Genomic DNA, 22,500 nt, shown 5'->3' on the forward strand with positions numbered 1-22,500 from the left:
AACCACTGAGTTTGTCCATTTTAAACCCAACTTGGGTTGTTTTTAACCCAGCATTTTTAGAGTGTAACATTTACATTTAGTCATTAAGCAGTCCAAATCAACTTAGAAAGGAGGAATACAAAAAGCCAACAAATCAACATGTGCTCTTTCCAATTTACTCAGCTTTGGGTTGCTACTTGGATCAGTTTTTAAACCGAGCGCATAAAACGTTTTGTGCAATGAATCTATCAATTCGGCCTACTCAAAGTCACACATTCAGACCGAAGCAACATCTCAGAAAATCAGCAAGCAAGTGCTTTGAGGTCAAAAGGAAAGACATTATGCAGCCATCACATAACACGGATGAGCTGCGTTAAGATCTCTATACTTTTAATGAATCGTTGGCTTTGCACCTGCTGCCACCCAGGATACAGCATTCACTGCCTCTAATTAGCCGACTAGTCAAAGTGCAGTGTTAATTTGGACCGCTGGCTCAGTGTGTAAAGCCAACGCAACTTTAAGGCCTGCAGTCGAGGATAAAAACTACAAACGCAATAGAGCAGGACCCCCGCAGGGCCAGTCTTAATGAGCTGAACTGCAAGCAGTGCGTGGGACGAAGGTCAACTCTCACCCGCTCCACGAAGTAGGTGAGAGGCTCTCTGCCCCGCGGATCCGGTTCAGTCCAGCTCAGCACGGCGTAGGTGTCGCTGAGCTCACAAACTCGCACATCAGTGGGGGGGAACGGCACTCGGATTTGACCTGCAGGCGGCAGAGGGGAGAGACTGAGAACACTGCCAACACAGAGCATGCAGAAAGGAGCAGCGAGGGACTGATGGAGAACAGGTAAAGGTATGATCAAACTAGATGGCAATACAAAGATACCTTTTTTTTAAACTAAATATAGATATAGAGCAACACTATAGATATAGGACATTTTGTCCCCATAATGTAGGGTATACCTGAACCACACACACACACACACACACACACTGCAGTGCTCCGTAAAACCACTCATTCTTTAAAAAAGAACAGGTTCATATCAGCTCTTAATGGCACATAATAATGGCCCACGAGTCCCTGGTGTTGCCATGGCAGTTAGCAGCACAGCTTCAGAGACATATCATCATCGTTTTAATGCCGAATGCTTATAAAACTGCCCAAGTCTTTATGGGTATTGCCATACCGGGGACCACCTGTGAATGCTTTATATCAGATCTGCCCTCTGAAACAGAGCAAATTCATCATCATAACTGTCTGAGCTATAAATTCTTTGGGGTGGTTAATTCATGAAAAAGAAATACGTCTCAAAAGAGACAGCGGGAGCAGCAAATCAATAGTTTAAAAGGGTGAATCTCACGAATCCTGTCAAGATCATGTCCAGGTCATATTTTACCTCAAAATAAAAAAACAGAAATAAAAAATAAATAGTTTGCACAAAGAAAATGTGATCAATTTTCCCCTTAAAGGGTTAGTTCACCCAAAAATGAAAATAATGTCATTTATTACTCACTCTCATGCCGTTCTACACCCGTAAGACCTTCAGAACACAAATTAAGATATTTTTGTTGAAACGACTTATATAGTGATGGCCGATTTCAAAACACTGCTTCATGAAGCTTCGGAGCGTTATGAATCTTTTGTGTCGAATCATGATTCGGATCGCATGTCAAACCGCCAAACTGCTGAAATCACGTGACTTTGGTGCTCCGAGCTGCTGATTCGACACGCTGATTCATAACGCTCCGAAGCTTCATGAAGCAGTGTTTTGAAATCGGCCATCACTATATAAGTCATTATTTTGTTTTTTTTGGCGCACCAAAAATATTCTCGTCGCTTTATAATATTAATATTGAACCACTGTACTCACATGAACTGATTTAAATATGTTTTTAGTACCTTTATGGATCTTGAGAGAGGAAATGTCATTGCTGGCTATGCAGGCCTCACTGAGCCATCGGATTTTAACAAAAATATCTTAATTTGTGTTCCGAAGATGAACGAAGGTCTTACGGGTGTGGAACGGCATGAGGGTGAGTAATTAATGACATTATTTTCATTTTTGGGTGAACTAACCCTTTAAATTCTCATTTCTTTAATGCATCCTCCAGGGTTATTATTGTTAACTAAATCTAAAACCAAAACCATAAAAAACATCTTTATTACTTGAAATAAATTAAATGTTAACTGAAATAAGTGCTGTCAAATGATTAATCACATCCAAAATAAAAGTTTGTTTACATAATATATGTGTGTACTATGTATTTTTATTATGTATATATAAATACACACACATACATACATGTATATATTTAAGAAATATTTACATGTATGTGTATATATATATATATATATATATATATATATATGAATATTTTATGTATAAATATAATTTATTTTTGCTAAATATATACATGCATGTTTGTGTATTTATATACATAATAAATACACACAGTACACACATATATTATGTAAAAACAAACTTTTATTTTGGATGTGATTAATCGTGATTAATCTTTTGACAGCAATTTATAGAAAACAATAATTGTATTAAAAAATATTAATAAAAATGACAAAATCACACAACAAAATTACTAAAACTTTAACTGAAATTAAAATGAAAATATAAGCTTGAATGATAACTTAAAATATTAATAAAAAACAATAATTATACATCAATGATTCTAAAACAACACCGGTATCCTAATTTTTTAATTTTTAATTATTTTGAATTATTTTTTAATTCTTAGTTTTCTTATTGGTGAATCTTAGATCTCATTACTGTAATACATATATTTTTGTTATTTAAATACTGCCATGTTGCATAAATACTTTACAAATATATATATATATATATATATATATGTTGCATTACATTCATTATAATTTGTTTAATTGTCATAATGTCACAATACATCAAAATCTTTATGGTCCTAAAATATTGTAGGTTTAATTTTCTTTATCTATTTTCTTTTGACTTGAGCATGAAATATGACAGAATTTTTTGGTGAGATTCAACCCTACTCTCTACACTGTGCCAGACTTGATGTAATGAAACGACACATGATAAAGGCTAATCTCAGGATCCATGTACAGTAAATCTGAGTTTTCTCCTGCTGTGAAGCTTGTCTGTGAGTGTAGAAGTTTTTCTTCTTATCTCTTTAACTGACTGCATCAGCTGAAATCATGAGCGTTGTGATCTACTCACCCTCCAGCTGGTCCTTAGTGATCACAATCTCTCTCCCACGCTCCACCTTCACCACTGAATAAGAAAGAGATGAGGAGGAGATCAGAGATAAAGATGGATGCCACCAATATCATATGAGAGTCAGTGAAAACACATGATCTGCAGGCTTCATTTAGATGTTCTTACCCGTAGTCCTGCTGGGCTCCAGGGGGTCAGAGGTCATGATGGGGTCAGTGGGTTTAGACGGGCGTCCCACACCTGCCTGGTTGACCGCACACACTCTGAACTGGTACATTGTGTTTTCCTTCAGTCCCATTACGGGATACTGACACACCTTCTGGATGACGTCATTACAGCGTTCCCACTTCCCAACACCAATGTCACACCTGCATGAAAGAAATGTGGATGTGAGCATGTCATAATATTAATTTATTAACTTTGCAGCTTTATTAGTAGTGGCTGTTGCCAAGCAAATCATTTAGCAACACAATAGGAACTACCCATGAAAACCGCAGAATCTCAGAATACCTTAGTATCCACGTAACAACAACACCATAGCAACCACTCAGAACACCCTAGAACAGCAATACACAAAAAATACTCAAAACTTTGCAATCCCCTAGCAATGCCCTAGTAACCACTCAGAACACCCTAGCAACTGCATAGCTATACATTAAAGAACACTCGGAACTTTGCATCTCCTAGCAACCACTCAGAACCCCCTAGCAACAGCATAGCAATGCATTAAAAACCACTCAGAACTTTGCATCCCCCTAGCAACACCCTAGCCACCACTTAGAACACCCTAGAAACAGAATAGCAATTCGTTAAAAACAACTCAGAAATTTGCACCCCTCTAGCAACACCTTAGCAACAGCAAAGCAATGCATTAAAAACCACTGTGAACTTTGCATTCCCATAGCAATTAACCAGTAACAACTCAGAACACTCCAGCAACAGAATAGCAATGCATTAAAAACCACTCAGAACTTTGCATCCCCCTAGCAACACCCTAGCCACCTCTTAGAACACCCTAGCAACAGAATAGCAATGCATTAAAACCACTCTGAACTTTGCATCCCCCTAGCAACAGCATAGCAATGCATTAAAACAACTGCGAACTTTGCATTCCCATAGCAATCCTCCAGTAACCACTCAGAACACCCTAGCAACAGAATAACAATGCATTAAAAAACACTCAGAACTTTGCATCCCCCTAGCAACACCCTAGCAACCATTTAGAACACCCTAGCAAAAGAATAGCAATAGCAATGCATTAAAACCTACTCAGAACTATGCATCCCCCTAGCAACACCCTAGAAACCACTTAGAACACCCTAGCAAAAGAATAGCAATGCATTAAAAATAACTCAGAACTTTGCACCCCTCTAGCAACACCCTAGCAACAGCATAACAATGCATTAAAACCTACTCAGAACTTTGCATCCCCCTAGCAACACCCTAGCAACCACTCAGAACACCCTAGCAAAAGAATAGCAATGCATTAAAAATAACTCAGAACTTTGCACCCCTCTAGCAACACCCTAGCAACAGAATAGCAATGCATTAAAAACCACTCTGAACTTTGCATCCCCCTAGCAACACCCTAGCAACCACTCAGAACACCCTAGCAACAGCATAGCAATACACTAAAAACCACTCTTAACTTTGCATTCCCATAGCAACACCCTAGCAACCACTCAGAACACCCTAGCAACAGAATAGCAATGCATTAAAAATAACTCAGAACTTTGCACCCCACACCAACCACTCAGAACACCCTCTAACTCAAAAAATACTAAGACAATTTGAAATGCAACATTTTAAATTAAACTTTTCACTCAAACTATTATTTTGATAATATAGTTTGTAATGAAAACAAAAATTGTATTAAAGTAGAAAAATGTACAACAGAAGCATTTTCACTGGTGGTTTCAGTCTTTTTGGACCCCACCGGCAGTCATAATAAGATGCAATTATCTGTAACAACTAAACACAAGCCAACAAGACACAACCTGGCAGAACGTTGTAGAGTAAACCAGCATGTTGCTAGGAGACAGGAAAGATATGCACTTGTACTCTTTCACCATGGTGATGTCTTGTATCTCAAAATGTATTCCTAAAGAAACAGCTAGAAACTGCTCCGATCTCTCTCAAGATGAGCAACCGAACATCATGGATCATGTTTCACCTCTCTATGAAGTAACCCTGAACAGCAGCAGCTCCGTCTGCACTGGGAGGCATCCATGAGAGGAACACGTAATCTCGGTTCACATCAGAACACTCCACCTGTAGAGGAGAACCTGCAGCACCGGCCACAACCGCGGATCCATCTGAACAGACAGAGAGAAGGAGAAATCAGAATAGAGATCACTTTAAGAACTCGGTTGTTTCTCTTAGAGTGCACTGAGATGGAGTTGAGATGTTTTTCAGAAAAGATCTCAACAAGGTCTCAAACTGCACTCAGATTTGTCAAGATACCAAAGTTTGCAACCAAAAGTCAAATCAAACTCTTCCAAGATCAATGCATCAATTCATCTCATTCATCAGTGTTTATATATGTATATATACAACATTTTTTGAATTAGCTTTTGTTTTTAATTTAGTTTAAGGTTTAGTAATTTTGTTATGTGTTTTTTTCATTTTTTTTATATTTCTGTTTAGCTTTATTTTTATTGCAGTTTTAGTTTTAGTACTTCAACTTATTTTATTTTAGTTATTTAATTTTTTTTTTACTTTTTCATCTAATACTTGTATTTTATTTCACCTTTAATTCAATTACCGAAAACAATTTTTAATAGTTATGTTTTATTTAACAATATTAGAACTGCCATTATTAGTGTCTATTTTTATTTCTTAATAAAAAATAAATAAATTGGGAACTCCCTGAGCTATAGAGCGCAACAGTCGGGTTCCAGAAGTAAAAAACTCCATTCATTTTCTTCATAGGGAAATTGATTTTTAACGATAACTTATAAACCTTTAAAGACAGCCTTACTGTGAGCTATGAGGTTGTTAATCAATGGTATTTGCTTCTGTTGAACCCATCATCCTGCATTGTTTCAACTTATTCTTAAAATAATCATGTTTAACAGCAGAATTCGTGGTGAAAAACTACATTACCCATGATGCTGTACAGAAAATTCCACCAATCAGATCTCTTTAGCCCCGCCCACTCCCATGAAGCACTGCACATGACGTAATGGAGTCGATCTCTCTACGCTCTCCAAATAATTAAATATTTCAATATATATGCAAATTTTGCTATAAACTTAAAATATATTGTTTATATATATATATCAACATATTTAAATGCATATCTTTATATTTCTCTATTGTTTTTAACTCAGTTATGCTGTTCGCAATGCATGGGATTGTAGTTCTTTCCCTCACTATTTGTACCTTTCTATTTTTGTCAGATTTTCAAATACTTTTTTGCTTCAAATTATAGTGTAATGTTATGATTCACCTCATAGCTAGTTTGCTTGGTTCATGGCTTATAACGCTTTAATCAAGACTTTTTTTTAAAAACAATGGATGTAAAAAATACTTCCCGGAACAAACACCGCTGAAAAAAAGGGGGTATGCAGATCTCTGTTGCAACCAACCACAGTTAAACTTACTTCAGTAAGTTTCTTAGAAGAGGATGACTGCAGGGTTTCTCTCGCTCTTATTTGTTTAATCGACACCAACAAGGATGAAACAGACTCATAAGAGTAACCTCCGGCTCCTTCCTGTTACCTGGCAGATTTGTAATGCAAATTTTCCCTCTGAGATTAAGCGAAGACGTCACATGCAGTAGAGTGAAGCTTGCTTTCTAATTACTACACTGCAGGCTTACAGAGCGGCCCACTTCCTTTAATGAGACAGGAAATTCAATTCCCGTCCTCTTCTTGCTTTAAAGGACTTACGCTGACAGGGGAACTCTGCTCTGGAAAGAACATCATGGATTCACAAGAATTATGTCTCTGATGAGTTAAAGTTTTACATTTATTAATTAGGACAGACAGGAGGCAATTCTAACACACCACATTTCTTCAATCACAGATAATCTGGAATGATGATACCCAAAAAACACACAGTCGAGCTAGAGCAGCACGATTCTGGATCAATTGAGAACCACGATTTTTTTTGTTTCAAATAGAGATCACGATTCTCCCATAATTCTGAACAGACTCTTGAATAATCACTTGAATGAATGATTAAATGACTCACACATAAATACTTTACTTGTTTCGTTACTGCACAAATCAGCGTTTTTGAACGAATCTGTTGAATGAATGATTCAATGACTCACTCATAAATACTTCACCTGTTTCATTACTGAACAAATCAGCGTTTTTGAACAAATCTCTTGAATGAATGATTCAATGACTCACTCATAAATACGTCACTTGTTTCATTACTGCACAAATCAGCGTTTTTGAACAAATCTCTTGAATGAATGATTCAATGACTCACTCGTAAATACTTCACCTGTTTCATTACTGCACAAATCAGCGTTTTTGAACAAATCTCGAATTAATGATTCAATGACTCACTCATTAATACTTCACTTGTTTCATTACTTAATGAATCAGCGTTTTTGAACAAATCTCTTGAATGAATGATTCAATGACTCACTCGTAAATACTTCACCTGTTTCATTACTGAACAAATCAGCGTTTTTGAACAAATCTCTTGAATGAATGATTCAATGACTCACTCATAAATACTTCACCTGTTTCATTACTGCACAAATCAGCGTTTTTGAACAAATCTTGAATGAATGATTCAATGACTCACTCATAAGTACTTCACCTGTTTCATTACTGCACAAATCAGCGTTTTTGAACAAATCTCGAATTAATGATTCAATGACTCACTCATTAATACTTCACTTGTTTCATTACTGAATGAATCAGCATTTTTGAACGAATCTCTTGAATGACTGATTCAATGACTCACTCATAAATACTTCACTTGTTTCATTAGGCTTGTTTGAGATGCATCGGCGCTGTGCAGACCAATCGGCGTATGACATCAAAGTACCGCGAGAGCGATTCAAAAGCATGAGGAGTCGTATGCGCTCATACGTCGATCGGTCTGCCCAGCGCTGATGCATCTCAAACAAGCCTATTACTGAATGAATCAGCGTTTTTTAAACGATTCTATAGAATAAATGATTCAATGACAAATATACATTTTTAATGGTCACTTGTCGCCACCTACTGCCAAAACAATGTAATTGATACAATCGTTATTTGAAGCGCCATGTTACTTTCAAAAGGTTATTTACTCTATTTTGATCGCTACTGTAGACATCAGTGTTTATATCCGAGCTATAAAGTTTTATCCCAGTACTTCTGTGATCATTTGAATTATTATAAGACAGAAATAATAATGCTGCGTGGTAAACTGCTGTTTCATAAACTGCTCACGGAATTGTTGTAATTTAGGGATAAGATTGCGTGGGTGTTTGAATCGAGATCGCAATCTTTTAACGATTAATCGTGCAGCTCTAATTCAAACTCTTTCTCGCTCAGCCTGAGAGCAACCAAAAAAAAAAAAAGATTTTGTGATGCGAAAGTGTTTTTTTAAATGTCCAATACTTGATTGTAACACTAGTTATGATATAAAAATTGCAATACGCTTTAATATTGAAAAGTATGTGACGGATACTGTTTTTACCAACTTTTTACTTTTAAATCAACATTCTAATGATTTGCAGGATCTGACCTTTGACATAGACGAAAGCACTGTGCTCGACGGATCCATCCCAGGTGCGCAGGCGGACAGTGTACAGGCCTTCGTGTTCCTTGTGCACACGTTTCAGGGTGAGACTGGAAGACCGCAGGCCCGTCTGCAGCTCCACGCGACTCGACTGACGCAGGACCAGTCCTGATCACACAGGAAGTCACTTTGAATAAAAGCAACTTCTAAAAGTACACTTTTATTTGCATAACCAGTTAAAATGCCTGAATGTCTTTGCATTAGATATAAAATACCACATTAAGTGTCTCACCATCTCTGTACCAGGTCACATCCTGTTGGAACGGCAGTAAAGCCGAGGTGAAGCTGCATTGCAGAACCAAGTTTTCACCCTCTTTCACAAATGTTGGAGGAAAGGTGGAGGCCAGCTGAGCATCCGTCTCTGGAACTTGGACTAGGAAGAGAAAGAACAAGAAAAGAGGAAGTTAGCAAAATTATGTTTTTTTATACTTCGTACTCATAATTCATTATTTACCACAGTTATGTAGTTGTAGTATAAACACAGGGCCTAAAATTAACACTTGCCAAAAGTGCTAAATGTAAGTAAAAATCGGTGTTGGCGAGTATATGAAACGTTGTCGACAGTTTAGCTGGTAATATTTTTATGAAGTTTAATGCAATGTTCTGAGAATGTGAATGTGAACAAACGTAAACAACACCATTGTCACGTGTTTAAGCCTTGCCAATTTAAATATTCAAGCACAAGAAGTTTCTTGTCAAAAATGCCATCTAAGCGAGTATCCTAGTAAAGTCGGTTATGTGAATTCAGAGCCAGTCCTCTCCCCACCAGGGGGCCCCTTGCTCTCAAAGATGATTTTATGTGTGATTACTAAAATTGTACTTTTGTTTTTGATTTTGGCTTCCAAATTCTACTATTGAATGAACAAGTCTGGTAATCGAATAATTGTCAGCATATTAGATCTGTGTATTCGGTGTTAAGGCCCCGGTATACTTCAAACGAACTCGAAACACAAACTGATGTGACGTCATTCCGAACAAAATCAGGATTGTTTTGGGAGTTCAAAACGGCTTGCCAAAGTGAACTCTCAGAAAAAGTTAGCTTCAGCTGCAAAACACCTTTGTACTACCATTGGTCCATGACGATAACGTAATAGGAGGTGTGCAGTGAGGCTCTGCCTTCTTTCACACGGAACTCTTCTCCAGTGTTGCCAAGTCCAAATTGGACTACTTTAACACTGTTGCCGCGGGTTGTTTTTCATGTCCGCGGGTTGAAGCGACCCCAAATAGCATGATATTTAGCCCCTGGAATGTGAATTTTACCAGGGGAACCCTGCCAAAAACACAGATTTTACCCCCCTGAACGTGATTTTTACCGTGGGACCCCCCCAGATACACGATTGGGTTAGTTTGGGCTAGTTTTGAGTAACAATTGGGCCAGTTTTGTTGTGAAAACCTGGCAACCCTGCTCTTCTCTGACTCACATTCATCTGTTGAATCCGTTGAGGTAAGATCTCTGCGGGTGAAAACATGAACACACTGGATAGCCGCTTTATATATATATATATATATCACTGCTTACATATTTTGAACTTCATTTTACCCCTAAACGAAGAACAAAAAAGAACCTCGCTGTGAGTATAGCAGGGCCTTTAAAGTGACAGCAGCCTAATAAACCTCATTTAATGTTAATCAAACAACAAATGATAGAATCATTCACCGCTATTCACTGAATAGCTGTAGTAAATTTAAGAAGAATCAATGTATATTTAATTCATACTGTGAAGACTAAGCAGTTTTTTATTTTTATATTTGATTACTTTATTCAGTTTCTGTATAGTAGGCTATTATTTTTAGAAGGCTAAATTTATTGTATTACTGTTTCACTGTTGTTTAATTACAAACAGATTAAGGGGTTGGGTGTCATTTTGGGGTTTTTATGAATGTACTGACAGGGGTCCCTTAAAATTTTTGCTCAGGGCCCCCAGAAGTCTAAGAACGTTACTGTAAACAGTAGAGAAAGATGTGTACAAGTATCAGTATATTGGATTTGTGCAACAGGTCTTAAAGTGACAGCAGCCTAATATTCCTGCTGCTGTCTGTGTTTTTAATGTTAAACAAACAACATAGGACAGAAAAAACATTCACTGCTCTTGACTGAATAACTTTTGTAACTTTAATTAAGGATTAATTAAAATATTTTAAATTATAAATTTTAAGTCATTGGCCCTTGGCTGGTGTGGAAAAAAGTTAGTTTTAGACCCTTTATACCTTGAATTCCCAGTAAAAATCACCACTCAATTTCTCTGATATAAAATTACTTACACAGTGTCCACAGTGTTTTGTCCACACTGCTCACTTCTTGTAACTCAGAAGGAAAAAAATCTTGCTGGAGTAGTTTCTTCAGGAATCAAGTTAATGTTTCAATTCACTCACTTTTAATTACATTTGTGAAGTGACAGACAGTAAGTAGCTTTTGTTCATGTTCTTCTTGCCTTCGGCAGGCAGTGAAAATGAATGCAAGAAGGGACTCAATTAAGGCATATGCTGTACGAGCGGGAGAAACCACTGAAGTGTAATGGAAAAATTGTTTCATTTTCCTTTGAGTTTCCATTCCTGGCAAATAGCACCGAAAACCATCCCAAGGACGAGGACAAATATTAGTGTAATGAGACAAATGCCACAGCCCAGCGCAGGGGACGTCACAGAGGGCCGATGTGACAACGTTTGAGGAGACGCTATTTGTTTAGCTATCGTTTTCGGTGACGGAACAGGGAATTGAGGTCGAGATGGAATTGGAAGTGATGTGTGCCGCTGTAATTCGACAACACAATTCCAGACGCTTGCAAATGAATTGTGATGTTCTCTCATATCAGCAGAAGGGCTGTAATGGGAATTCAGATTTGTTTGAAAATGCTGTAGCTTCATCGGGTGGAGTAATCGAGATAGTTTTGCTCTAAATGTGTGCTGCCCTGCAATAGTCCATGATAAAGTGTGTCTGCATGCAAAACTCGCTGACACAGTGCTGGGGTATTGTGGGTGGTTGCTAGGTTCAGTGTCAATATATAAAATTCTCAAGCATGCATCTGATGCACTGTACAAACGTTTGGAACATTAAAACACTTTTTAATGATCCTGTCTCACCAAGGCTGCATTTATTTAATCAAAAATACAGTAAAACAGTAATATTGTGAAATATTATTACAATTTAAAATAACTGTTTTCTGTTCGAATATATTTTAAAATGTAATTTATTCCTGTGATCAAAGCTGAATTTTCAGCATCATTACTCCAGTCTTCAGTGTCACATGATCCTTCAGAAATCATTCTGATATGATGATTTGCTACTCAGAAAACATTTCTGATTATTATCAATGCTGAAAGTTGTGCTGCTTTATATTTCTGTGGAAACTGCACCCAATTTGGGTTGTAAATGGACAAACCCAGTGATTGGGTTAAATGTTTGCCCAACCTGCTAGCCAGTTTTATTTAACTCAACTATTGTTTAAAAATTATTATATGGCTGGATTAAAATGAACCCAAAATAGGTTGGAAATTAAAAATCAGACAAATAATTACTAGAGGTAACAATAATAATATAATAAATGTTAACAAATAACAATTTAATAAATGTTCATTGTTTAATTATTATTCATTGAACTTATTAATAAATGTTCATTTATTAAACATATTAATGTGTTCACTTCCAACATATTTTGGGATTATTTTAAGCAAGCAATGCAGTATTTTTTAAACAATAGTTGAGTTAATTAAAACTACCCAGCAGGTTGGGTCAAACATTTAACCCAACCACTGGGTTTGACTATTTTCAACCCAACTTGGGTTGTTTTTAACCCAGTATTTTTTAGCATTCTTTGATAAATAGAAAGTTCAAAAGAACAGCATTTATTTGAAATAGAAATTGTTTGCAACATTATAAATGTATTTACTGTCACTTTTGATAAAAGTTTAATTTCGAACAGTAGTGTACATGAATATACTTTAAAAAATGCTGGGTCAAAAACAACCCAAGCTGGGTTAAAAATGGACAAATCAAGTGAATGGGTTGCTTTAACCCAGTGGTTGGGTTAAATGTTTGCCCAACCTGCTGGGTCTTTTCATTTAACTCAACTATTGTTTAAAAATTACTGTATGGATTGCTTAAAATAAATGTTGGAAATTAACATTTATTAATATGTTTAATAAATGAACATTATTAACATGATTAATGAACAATAATTAAACAATAATCATTTATTAAATTGCTTATTAATAAATGTTCACCTTTTGATTATTATTGTTTCCTCTAGTAATTATGTGTCTTATTTTTAATTTCCAACCTATTTTGGATTAATTTTAAGCCAGCCATATAGTCATTTTTAAACAAGTAAAACTACCCAACACGTTGGACAAACATTTAACCCAACCGCTGGATTAAAACAATGCAATTGCTGGGTTTGTCCATTTTCAACCCAACTTGGGTTGTTTTTAACCCAGCATTTTTTAGAGTGTACACAAAACTTAAAAATTAAATTTTAAAATCTATTCTTAACAAATCTATAGTTCATACAAAAAAAATTATTTCTATCAACTGCATCAGAGGAAAAAGTTTTCATGCAGCTCTTTAGGATGAACTATTCCTTATTTGTCTTTCAAACGTTCTCTCATTTGTCTACCACATTGAAACACATAAATTCATGTTCTGTTCACATGTTGGTGGTTTTACACCTCTGTGACTTTCTTCAAGGTGCCCAACCTGACAGCATTACTAGATAAAACATTTCATAAAATACCCCTTTTTGCATTATGAAGAGCAAAGGCACTTACTGGGAGTCCACGAGTGCTTCAGTTTTGCCTCGGCCCCTACATGTGCTGCAAATGGAAGAATAAAAGATAAAAAAAGATTTGCCGTTGCTACACAAACTTTTCTCAAATGCAGCCAATAAGATTTCAGCAGCTCTGAGAATGACCAGACATCACTGTGCACCTTATATAACACTAATGGCTGCACTAATAAGGATGTATTGTCTGCTAGCAATGGTAGCCTAATAGATGTGATTAGTTTGGAAAAATGGCTTGCATTGGTTTTTAGCACTAATCCAATAAATTGTAGCTTTGTAGACCTTGAAGTCAAGCAACACCTAAATAACCTGATGAACATCAACTCACAGTTCACTATCAGTCTGGCGCAGGACGTCACCTCTCCCAGGGAACTTTTCGCTACAACCTTGTATTCTCCGGCATCTTCAGCAGAACATCTGAAAAGAAAGAAAACTAAATGAGACAACTTTTACTGTGAGAGTTTTTCAATGATTTAAAAAATGTTCATCCGTTTATTGAGCATCCACTTTTAATTGTATGGAACATTAACACATGGACATTTACTTTGTGTTTCAAGGAAGAAATAAAATTTATTATTTAGGGTTATTTTGGTTAACCATTAAAAACTCGTTTTATCTTATTTTTGCTGTGATCTCAACATAAATCAAAAATCAAATCCAGAAAAAGTAATATATGGACTTTAAAAAGCTTACTTCTTTTACTTCAGCTTTTTAGTTATCGTTTAGTTTAATCTGAAGTAAAATATTAAAAACTATATTAAAAAAAATAGTGCTGTCAAATCGATTAATCATGATTAATCGCATCTAACATAAAAAGTTTGCAAATATATAACACATTTGTATATGTGTGTACACACACTCTTTTATATTAGATGCGATTAATCGTGATTAAAAAAAAAAAGACAAAAACAAATAACAAAATTACTAAAACTTTCAACTAAAATAAAATATATAAAAATAAAAATTAGTACAAATTATTAATAAAAAATAGAATAGTATATTAAAGGATTTGTTCACTTCAGAATTAAATTGTCCTGATAATTTACTCACTCCCATGTCATCCAAGATGTTTATGTCTTTCTTTCTTCAGTCGAAAAGAAATTAAGGTTTTTGAGGAAAACATTCCTGGGCCCTCATTTATCAACAGTGCGTATGGACAGATTTGTGCATAATGAGTGCGTAAGAACAGTTTCGTGCAAAGTGTGGGATTCACCAACTTGTACTTATACGTCAAAATGTGTGTAAATATAAGCACACCTCTGAGCATGCTTACGCAGAGAATCTAGTGGTAGAATAGCGACACTACACATAAAAAACATTTAAGAGTGTCACAGTATGCATTAAGCAATCCACATATGTCCTGTGTTTCCTTTAATTATAAAACACTCAATTTAGCATTTGTCTAGTTTTAAACACAATGCGTAATTGGTGTCAAACCTTATAAAAGACAGCTGTGAAAAATGTCTCAGTGCAATGGCTTATCTTGCGTTATTGGAAGACTTGGCAAACAATGCGCTCCGCAGAGTGCGTGTTTTCCACTTTGCCATTATTGCGGTAAGGAAAAAACACAATCACGTGATTTTTAAAGGGAAGTGTTGTCACCATATAAGGTTCATTGGAGGCGTTTCTGCATGCTAATGACCGTGAACGTGAACGAGCATGGTACTTACGCACATGTGGGATTTATCAACAATGATTGCTTACTCGTGTGCGTAAGAACTGCATGAGCACGTTTGATAAATACGGATTTTCTTGTACTTAGGCACATTCTAAATTTCATTCGTAGGACAAAATATAGAACCTTTTCTACGCACTGTTGATAAATGAGGGCCCAAGATTTTTCTCCATATAGTGGACTTCAACAGTTACCAACGGGTTGAAGGTCCAAATGTCAGTTTCAGTGCAGCTTCAAAGAGCTCTACATGATCCCAGACGAGGAATAAGAGTCTTATCTAGAGAAACCATCTGTCCTTTTCTAAAAAGAATAAAAATTGTATACTTTTTAACTACAAATACTCATCTTGCACTGCTCTGTGATGTGCCATGCATTACATAATCACGTTGGAAAAGTGTGCGTGACGTAGGCGGAAGTACCGATCCAGCGTCTACAAAGCAAACATGCAAAGTCAAACGCCCTTTACAAAAAAAAGGTAAAACAACGATGTTGGATGATTTTGAAGTTTTTTTTTGTTTTTTGGTACTTTCGCCTACGTCACACATGACCGTTCCAACATGATTATGTAATGTGTGGTGCATCACAGAGCAGTGCAAGACAAGCATTTGTGGTTAAAAAGTATATTTTTTTAATTTTTTTTAGAAAATGACCGATCGTTTCTCTAGATAAGACCCTTATTCCTCGTCTGGGATCATGTAGAGCTCTTTGAAGCTGCACTGAAACTGACATTTGGACCTTCAACCCGTTGGTAACTGTTGAAGTCCACTATATGGAGAAAAATCCTGGAATGTTTTCCTCAAAAACAAAATTTCTTTTCAACTGAAGAAAGAAAGACATAAACATCTTGGATGACATGGGGGTGAGTAAATTATCAGGAAATTTTAATTCTGAAGTGAACTAATCCTTTAATGATACAGAAATAACATTGATTTAAGTATGTTTAATAAAGGAATGAGTTATTCAGGTTTTGAAGCTCACCTCCTGATCTCTAAAATGTTGAGGCCAAACTTCTGCATCAGCTTGTAGTTCCACGGCAGAGGTCCTCGGAGAGGAACGTCATCCTTATACCTGTCGATAACATTCACACTCTGTTATGATGGACGCCTCTCTTTGGAGATTTAGGCTCTTTTGTTTTCGAGATACAAGTTGAGACTCTCACCATGTGATGCTGGGAATCGGGCAGCCCTGAACCGTACAGGAGAATTTGACATCCATGCCGGCCCACACCGTATGCGGCCGCAGCGGGACGGGGAAGTCAGGAGCCTTCATGCTCAAATCCTCGAGAAACTTCATGTGCACTGAAGCTTTTCTCTCGGCCTGCGTGTTAAAATGAAGAATGAAGAATAACAAACAACTCTTAGATGTCTTTCCACAGCATAAAAATGACTTACATTTCAGTGTTATTTTTAGTATTTCAGTTTTTATAAATATTTTGAATCAGTTTTTATTTTTAGATTTTCTAAAAATTTTTAATATTAATATTTTTTTTAGTTTTTAACTTATAAAATTAATTAATATTTTAATATTAATATTGTATCATTTTGCTGTGTTTTTGTCATTTTTAGTAGCTTTATTTTTTTAAACATCTCTATATAATTTTTATTAACTTTCATTTCAATTTTAGTTATTTTACATCAAGTTAAACTCAATTAAAATAAGACATTTTGCCTTAGCAACTAGCTGAAATATTTTTTATATACTGTATTTTATTTCAGTTATTTTGAGTAATGTTAAAAAAATAGTTTTAAACCATAAAATATAATAATCCTGTTACATTTCTCACACAAAGCTATCATAAAAAGCTTTAAAATATAACACACAGGTCGTATGGACTAATTTATAATGCTTTTATGCTGTTTTTTGTTCCGTATTCTTTCAATATACTGTAAAAAGTGATCAGGTTGTTCTGGAAAAATATTCTTGTAGGGGTTTGAAGCAGCATGAGGGTGAGTAAACGAAGCCCGATATTTCATTCCGGGATAAATTATTCCTTTAAAACTAGATATTGAAAGAATTCAGGTGTCTTGAGAGGTGCGGAGCGCTCTGATTGTTGTATTTTTAACGCTCTTCTCTCAGTGTATGAGTCTTTGGTGTGTCGATCACTCACCTCCCGGCGCAGCGTGAATCGATCCACCCGTTCACGGACGACATGCTGGTTTCTGATCACCCCGATCTCCAGTTTCTCAGCCTCGTTGCCGAACATCGTCCACTGGTCCCTCTCGTGCAGCTCATCGCTGGACATGGTCTCTCTCAGGGCCTCCCTGAGGTCAGAGGTCAGAAATTGTCTTGGTTGCAAGACGCTTATGTAGAACAAAACAACTTTTCAAGGCCACTGATATGAGTGGAGTGAACTAGTGCTATTTTAACATCATTGAGATACTATTATATATATTTTTTAATATTTTGAATTAGGTTTTTTTTTATGTTTTAATTTTAATTTTAGTTAAAGTTAATAATTTTGTTTAAATGTAATTTTTCTTTTTTTAAATTTCAGTTTTAGTTTTAGTTATTTTAGTAAATCAAGTTAAACTAAATAAAAATTAGAAATGTTGCTTTGGTTGTTTAAAGGGGCTATATATAGATTTCAGAAACCCTTGTTATTAGCGACACCGGTGGCCGTTAAGTGAACTGCAGCCAACAACTTCTTGCTCGCGCTCGCGCTCGTGCACATGTAACGTAGCCTACAAGAGACTGAACGTGATTCAAGGCCACGATTAGAGATGAAACGGTATGAAAATTTCTTCACGGTTATCAATGTTATCACGGTATTGTTAAAATGTGCTGAAAATGTTCACGTAAATCATTTCACCAAGTTTTACATTTAAAATCAACAAATAAAAGTAGGCTACGTCTTATTTGTATAAAACACTAAAAACATAACATTATCAATGATGTCCTGACTTCAAAACATAACTGACAACTATTTATCTAATAACATATACGAAATGTTCAAATAAAGCTTTGGAAAACGTTTCATAAAATGGTAAACCTCACATTTCAGCCTTTAAATAAAGAAAAGGGTCAAGTCAAAATGATAATAAATGATTATAGGTATTTTATCTGCTCCATAAATAATTAGATGCCTTATCCAAATTATTTAATTGTTTTTCATGAACCGGTTAAAATTGATAGTGGTTCGTGCGAATTCTGTACGTTTTTTGGCCAGACAAAAACTGCACACAGGCTGAATGTAAATGTAACTCTCTGTAATTCCACTCTCTGACACTGGGTGGCGCTTATAGAACCGCAGAAATAGAGTCGTTTCCCGGTAACCTCCGTAAACAAAGAAGCATTTCGATTATAAACACTGCTTTATAGACTTTATGCGCCAGAGAAACAAGCGCGCCGCCATCTTTATAATATTGTCTTTGAACTTCCGTTTTTGCGGTAGCTCTGTATATTTCTATGGCATCGCTGTTGAAGAATAATTAGCTGGTGAAGTGGATTTACTTGTTGTAGAGTTAATTAAAGTTATCATGAGCATTGTAATGTTTAAGGCAGATGTCTTAAATGTCAGTAGACCCAGAAGATTTTCAAACGAGCAGTTCATTCATAAATACGTAAGATCGCTGTGGAGACAACGAGCGCAGCGCTGAAAAGGGGCGGGGCTACATAAGGTCTATAGGCATTACATGGAGCGAGGATGAAAACAAAATGCCATCGAAACTTTTCTGAAGACAGTCAGAACCTTCAGAGGTACATTCATATAATTCATTCATTCATATCCATTCGTATAATTTCTCTTAGCTTTACCTCACAGCTTTCCGTCATGTTCTCACACAAAACGAAACTACTCTGTGTGCGCCTGCGCCTGCGTGAGACTATTGCTTAAAACTTTGTATTTATTTATCGTGAGTTGTTCAAATCGCGGTAACTGAATACGGTTTTAATGATAATTAAAATATGAAACGGTAATACTAACTGCGGGGGATTTTATCATGATTCATCGTCAAACCGGTAATCGTTTCATCTCTAGCCACGATATACTCACGGCGAAGTTCATTTTCAATCTTCGCTTAGTTTTAAAAAGAAGTTGGAAATACCTTCTTTGCATGACACAGTTGACATTACAGTACAGAATGTCTCTTTCTGAATTATCCTGAACATTGTAAGCATTCGTTTCATGTCATAGAATCACAGACTGTAAAAAAATCACCCGTAGATTTCTGAAGAGCATTTTTGAAGCGAAAATGAGGCCGCTGCCATCTTAGCAGTGCTCCCGGATAACTGAAAATGGGAAAAAAGGTGGGACGTGGTTGGAACTGAGGTACCTGGTTGCTGAAACCACACCCGCCTAGCGCAACGTGATCATGTTAGCAGGCAAAGGAGCTATCTATCTACTACTATCTAAAATATTAATAAAGATAACAAGTTATATCATTAGAAAGTTCTAAAGGTTTACTGTCAATATACGGTGTCTTTTTTACAATATAGATGCTCCAGCACGAGTAATTGTAATTTGCGCCGGGTGTGCAATGACAACACGCAAAATCAAAACTGGACTGCATACCTTTATAATGAAATAGCGATCGCGAGATGAATCCAATCCGTCGCACTTGGGTAAAATGTCCATGAGTGTCCATTGAAAAACAAAAAACAGTGCTTTTTGTCCACAAAAGCGTTAAATCCATGAAATATTGATATATTATTATTATTATCCATTGTTTGCATCACATTTCTTCTGAATGATCTGCTCTCCATCATCGTTCTTCAAAAAATTATGCAATCTGAGCAGAGTTTATGTTGTAAAACTGTATATGATCATATCTCACAAACAAATGAGCCCGCGTCCAAAGTATAATTTTTTAAAATGCAGCAGTTTTAGTTATAATATCCAATATAAAAAAATTCACCCCCCTCACAGTTGTCATGAAGTGCAAAATTAGCTGTATAGACCAAAACCACAATTTGTACCAGCTGTAAACATGTTTTTTTACTGCTGTAAAGTTGGGCATTTTAACATGGGGGTTAATGAGATTCTGCTCTCTTTTGGATCCTGTCCCTAGGGGCCAGTCGATGAATTGCAGTTTAAGTCACTTCCATATTGGCTTCAAGAGAAACTGGGGGAGGTTGCCGCTTGCATAGAATGGAAGAGAGGCTCTCGGGAGCGCGCGTAAACATCACATCCTTTTGATTTTCACATAAAAATCACTCTACACTTCATAGATAACCTCGGGGAAGGTCTCGTTTTTTAAGTTTCGTTACAAGCTGTTCACACAATGGAAAATAAAAAAAAACGATTAATAAGATTCATTATTAGATGTAAAGCCCCATTTAAGTTTTTCATCTTATTTATTTCAGTTATTATTTGGAGTAACAAAAATTTATTTTATGGTTTTAGTTAGCTATAATAACCCTGGAGTGAACATCATTTTAAATCATTTTGTCAAAAGCACTATTAAAACTTTTTAATGAAAGGTTTCAAAGCACCTAAGGATGATTTGAATGGCATGAACTTTCACTGAAGTCAGAATTCATTTGAAGAGGCGCACAACGCTCATGACATTTAACTGGTTGTCATGTCAGCGCTTTAGAGGAGGTCAGCAGAAATGCTGGTCGAGCATCATGCTATGAATCCAGATGGCAGACGAACCGAGCAAAGAGACAAATAAAAATGCCAGTTATCCTCAGGTCGATATCAGGTGATTTAAAATGCCTGAGTGCAATTAGAAGTTGCTATTCTTCACTTTGACACTTTGCTGTTTTGCTTTGGATCGCTTTAGTGCAGCGCCGCCGCCAGACTGATGAGCTGGACTCAAATGAATGCACTTAGAGAGAGTCTAAAAGAGACTTCTGATGTGAAAAATGCCATAATGGTCCAACTTATTTCATGTGAAAAGGAATTTATTCAGATTTAGATGGAGAGAGGAAACGAGTCCCAGACAACGAATGTCCCCTCTCATTTTTGCTCTTTTGTTGTTTCTATTTAGCAGATCATTATATAATGGATTTTAATAACATCCAACATCCAATAACATGGATTTTCTACACAAATATCCAGTGCATTATTTCTGTGACTAATCATTGATCATGTGACTCTGATCAGATGTTCTTGCTTCCAATAAAGCTCAAGATGCTTTTGGATCCTGGAGAAAATTATCCTCAGGTTTTGTTCATAACTCCAGTTATTGCTGGCATTAAAGCAGAAGAGATGCACATAAACTGATATTTTGATAAAATAAAAATTATTTCTTAAATACATTAAAAAAAGGTATTAAATTATGAAAGAATGAAGAATAGAAGCATTTTCAATAGAGGTCTCTGACTTGTGAACCTCTATATCAGTGTTGTTATTGTTAACCAAAACTAAAACTATTAAAAATTACTTTCAGTAATTAAAATAAAGCTTCAATCAAATATAAATGACAGATGAAAAACTTAAATTTGAAAATGAAAATTAGAAATATTGGCTTGGCAACTAACTGAAATAAAAATAGTTGAAGTACAATTCATACTAAAGCTGAAATAAAATTAATTAAAGCTGGAAAAAAGTACTACAACTTTAGGATGATAGTTAATACTGTAAATATTATGAAATTAAATATAAATATTATAAAGTTATGCATTACTTTTTATAGTTTTGATTTGTTGTTATGTTGAGATCACAACAAAAATAAGATAAAATGAGAGAAAATAATTCTACTGTCTGAAAATAAATATCTTTATAATAATATAAGATATAAATGTAATACAATAATAAATGAATAAATATTAATTAATAAATACAAGTTACAACAAAAATAAGGGATAAAATAAGAGAAAACAAGAAAAAATATTGTCTTATATTGTCTGAAAGTTACACATATTTATATTAATACAATATATAGATGAATGAATGAATAAATAAATTAGTATTATTATTAATTATATTTATTTATTATTAAATGAATACATGTATTAATTAATTAATACTATTATTATTATTAATTATATTATTATATTATTTATTTATACAAGATTTCTCAAGCTTCAGTTCTATAGTTCAATCACTGGATGTGTTGATGCCGTCTGTTCATGTAACTCAGACTAGCTGTTTTTCCAGACTTGTTTTCTGTCTGTGCAGGAGCAACATCAGACGGCATTGGTCCCAGAGCCGTGACATGGCATGAACA

At 35.6% G+C, this 22,500-nt stretch overlaps 1 protein-coding gene across 2 annotated transcripts in view; it reads right to left on the reverse strand.

The window, feature by feature from the left end:
• myom3 (myomesin 3) overlaps positions 1–22,500 on the reverse strand; it is a 73,565-nt gene that overhangs the window by 32,797 nt on the left and 18,268 nt on the right. For both annotated transcript variants that reach the window (XM_051865339.1, XM_051865338.1), the window contains 11 exons: positions 17,496–17,649; positions 16,548–16,705; positions 16,367–16,456; positions 14,042–14,130; positions 13,700–13,744; positions 9,168–9,308; positions 8,882–9,043; positions 5,355–5,496; positions 3,350–3,549; positions 3,185–3,238; positions 611–738 (listed from right to left, as the gene is read on the reverse strand). In XM_051865339.1, coding sequence (XP_051721299.1) covers positions 611–738; positions 3,185–3,238; positions 3,350–3,549; positions 5,355–5,496; positions 8,882–9,043; positions 9,168–9,308; positions 13,700–13,744; positions 14,042–14,130; positions 16,367–16,456; positions 16,548–16,705; positions 17,496–17,649 — 1,363 coding nt within the window. The remainder of the gene's footprint in view (positions 1–610; positions 739–3,184; positions 3,239–3,349; positions 3,550–5,354; positions 5,497–8,881; positions 9,044–9,167; positions 9,309–13,699; positions 13,745–14,041; positions 14,131–16,366; positions 16,457–16,547; positions 16,706–17,495; positions 17,650–22,500) is intronic.

Source organism: Ctenopharyngodon idella, chromosome 16, assembly GCF_019924925.1.
Source record: "Ctenopharyngodon idella isolate HZGC_01 chromosome 16, HZGC01, whole genome shotgun sequence".
NCBI lineage: Eukaryota > Metazoa > Chordata > Actinopteri > Cypriniformes > Xenocyprididae > Ctenopharyngodon > Ctenopharyngodon idella.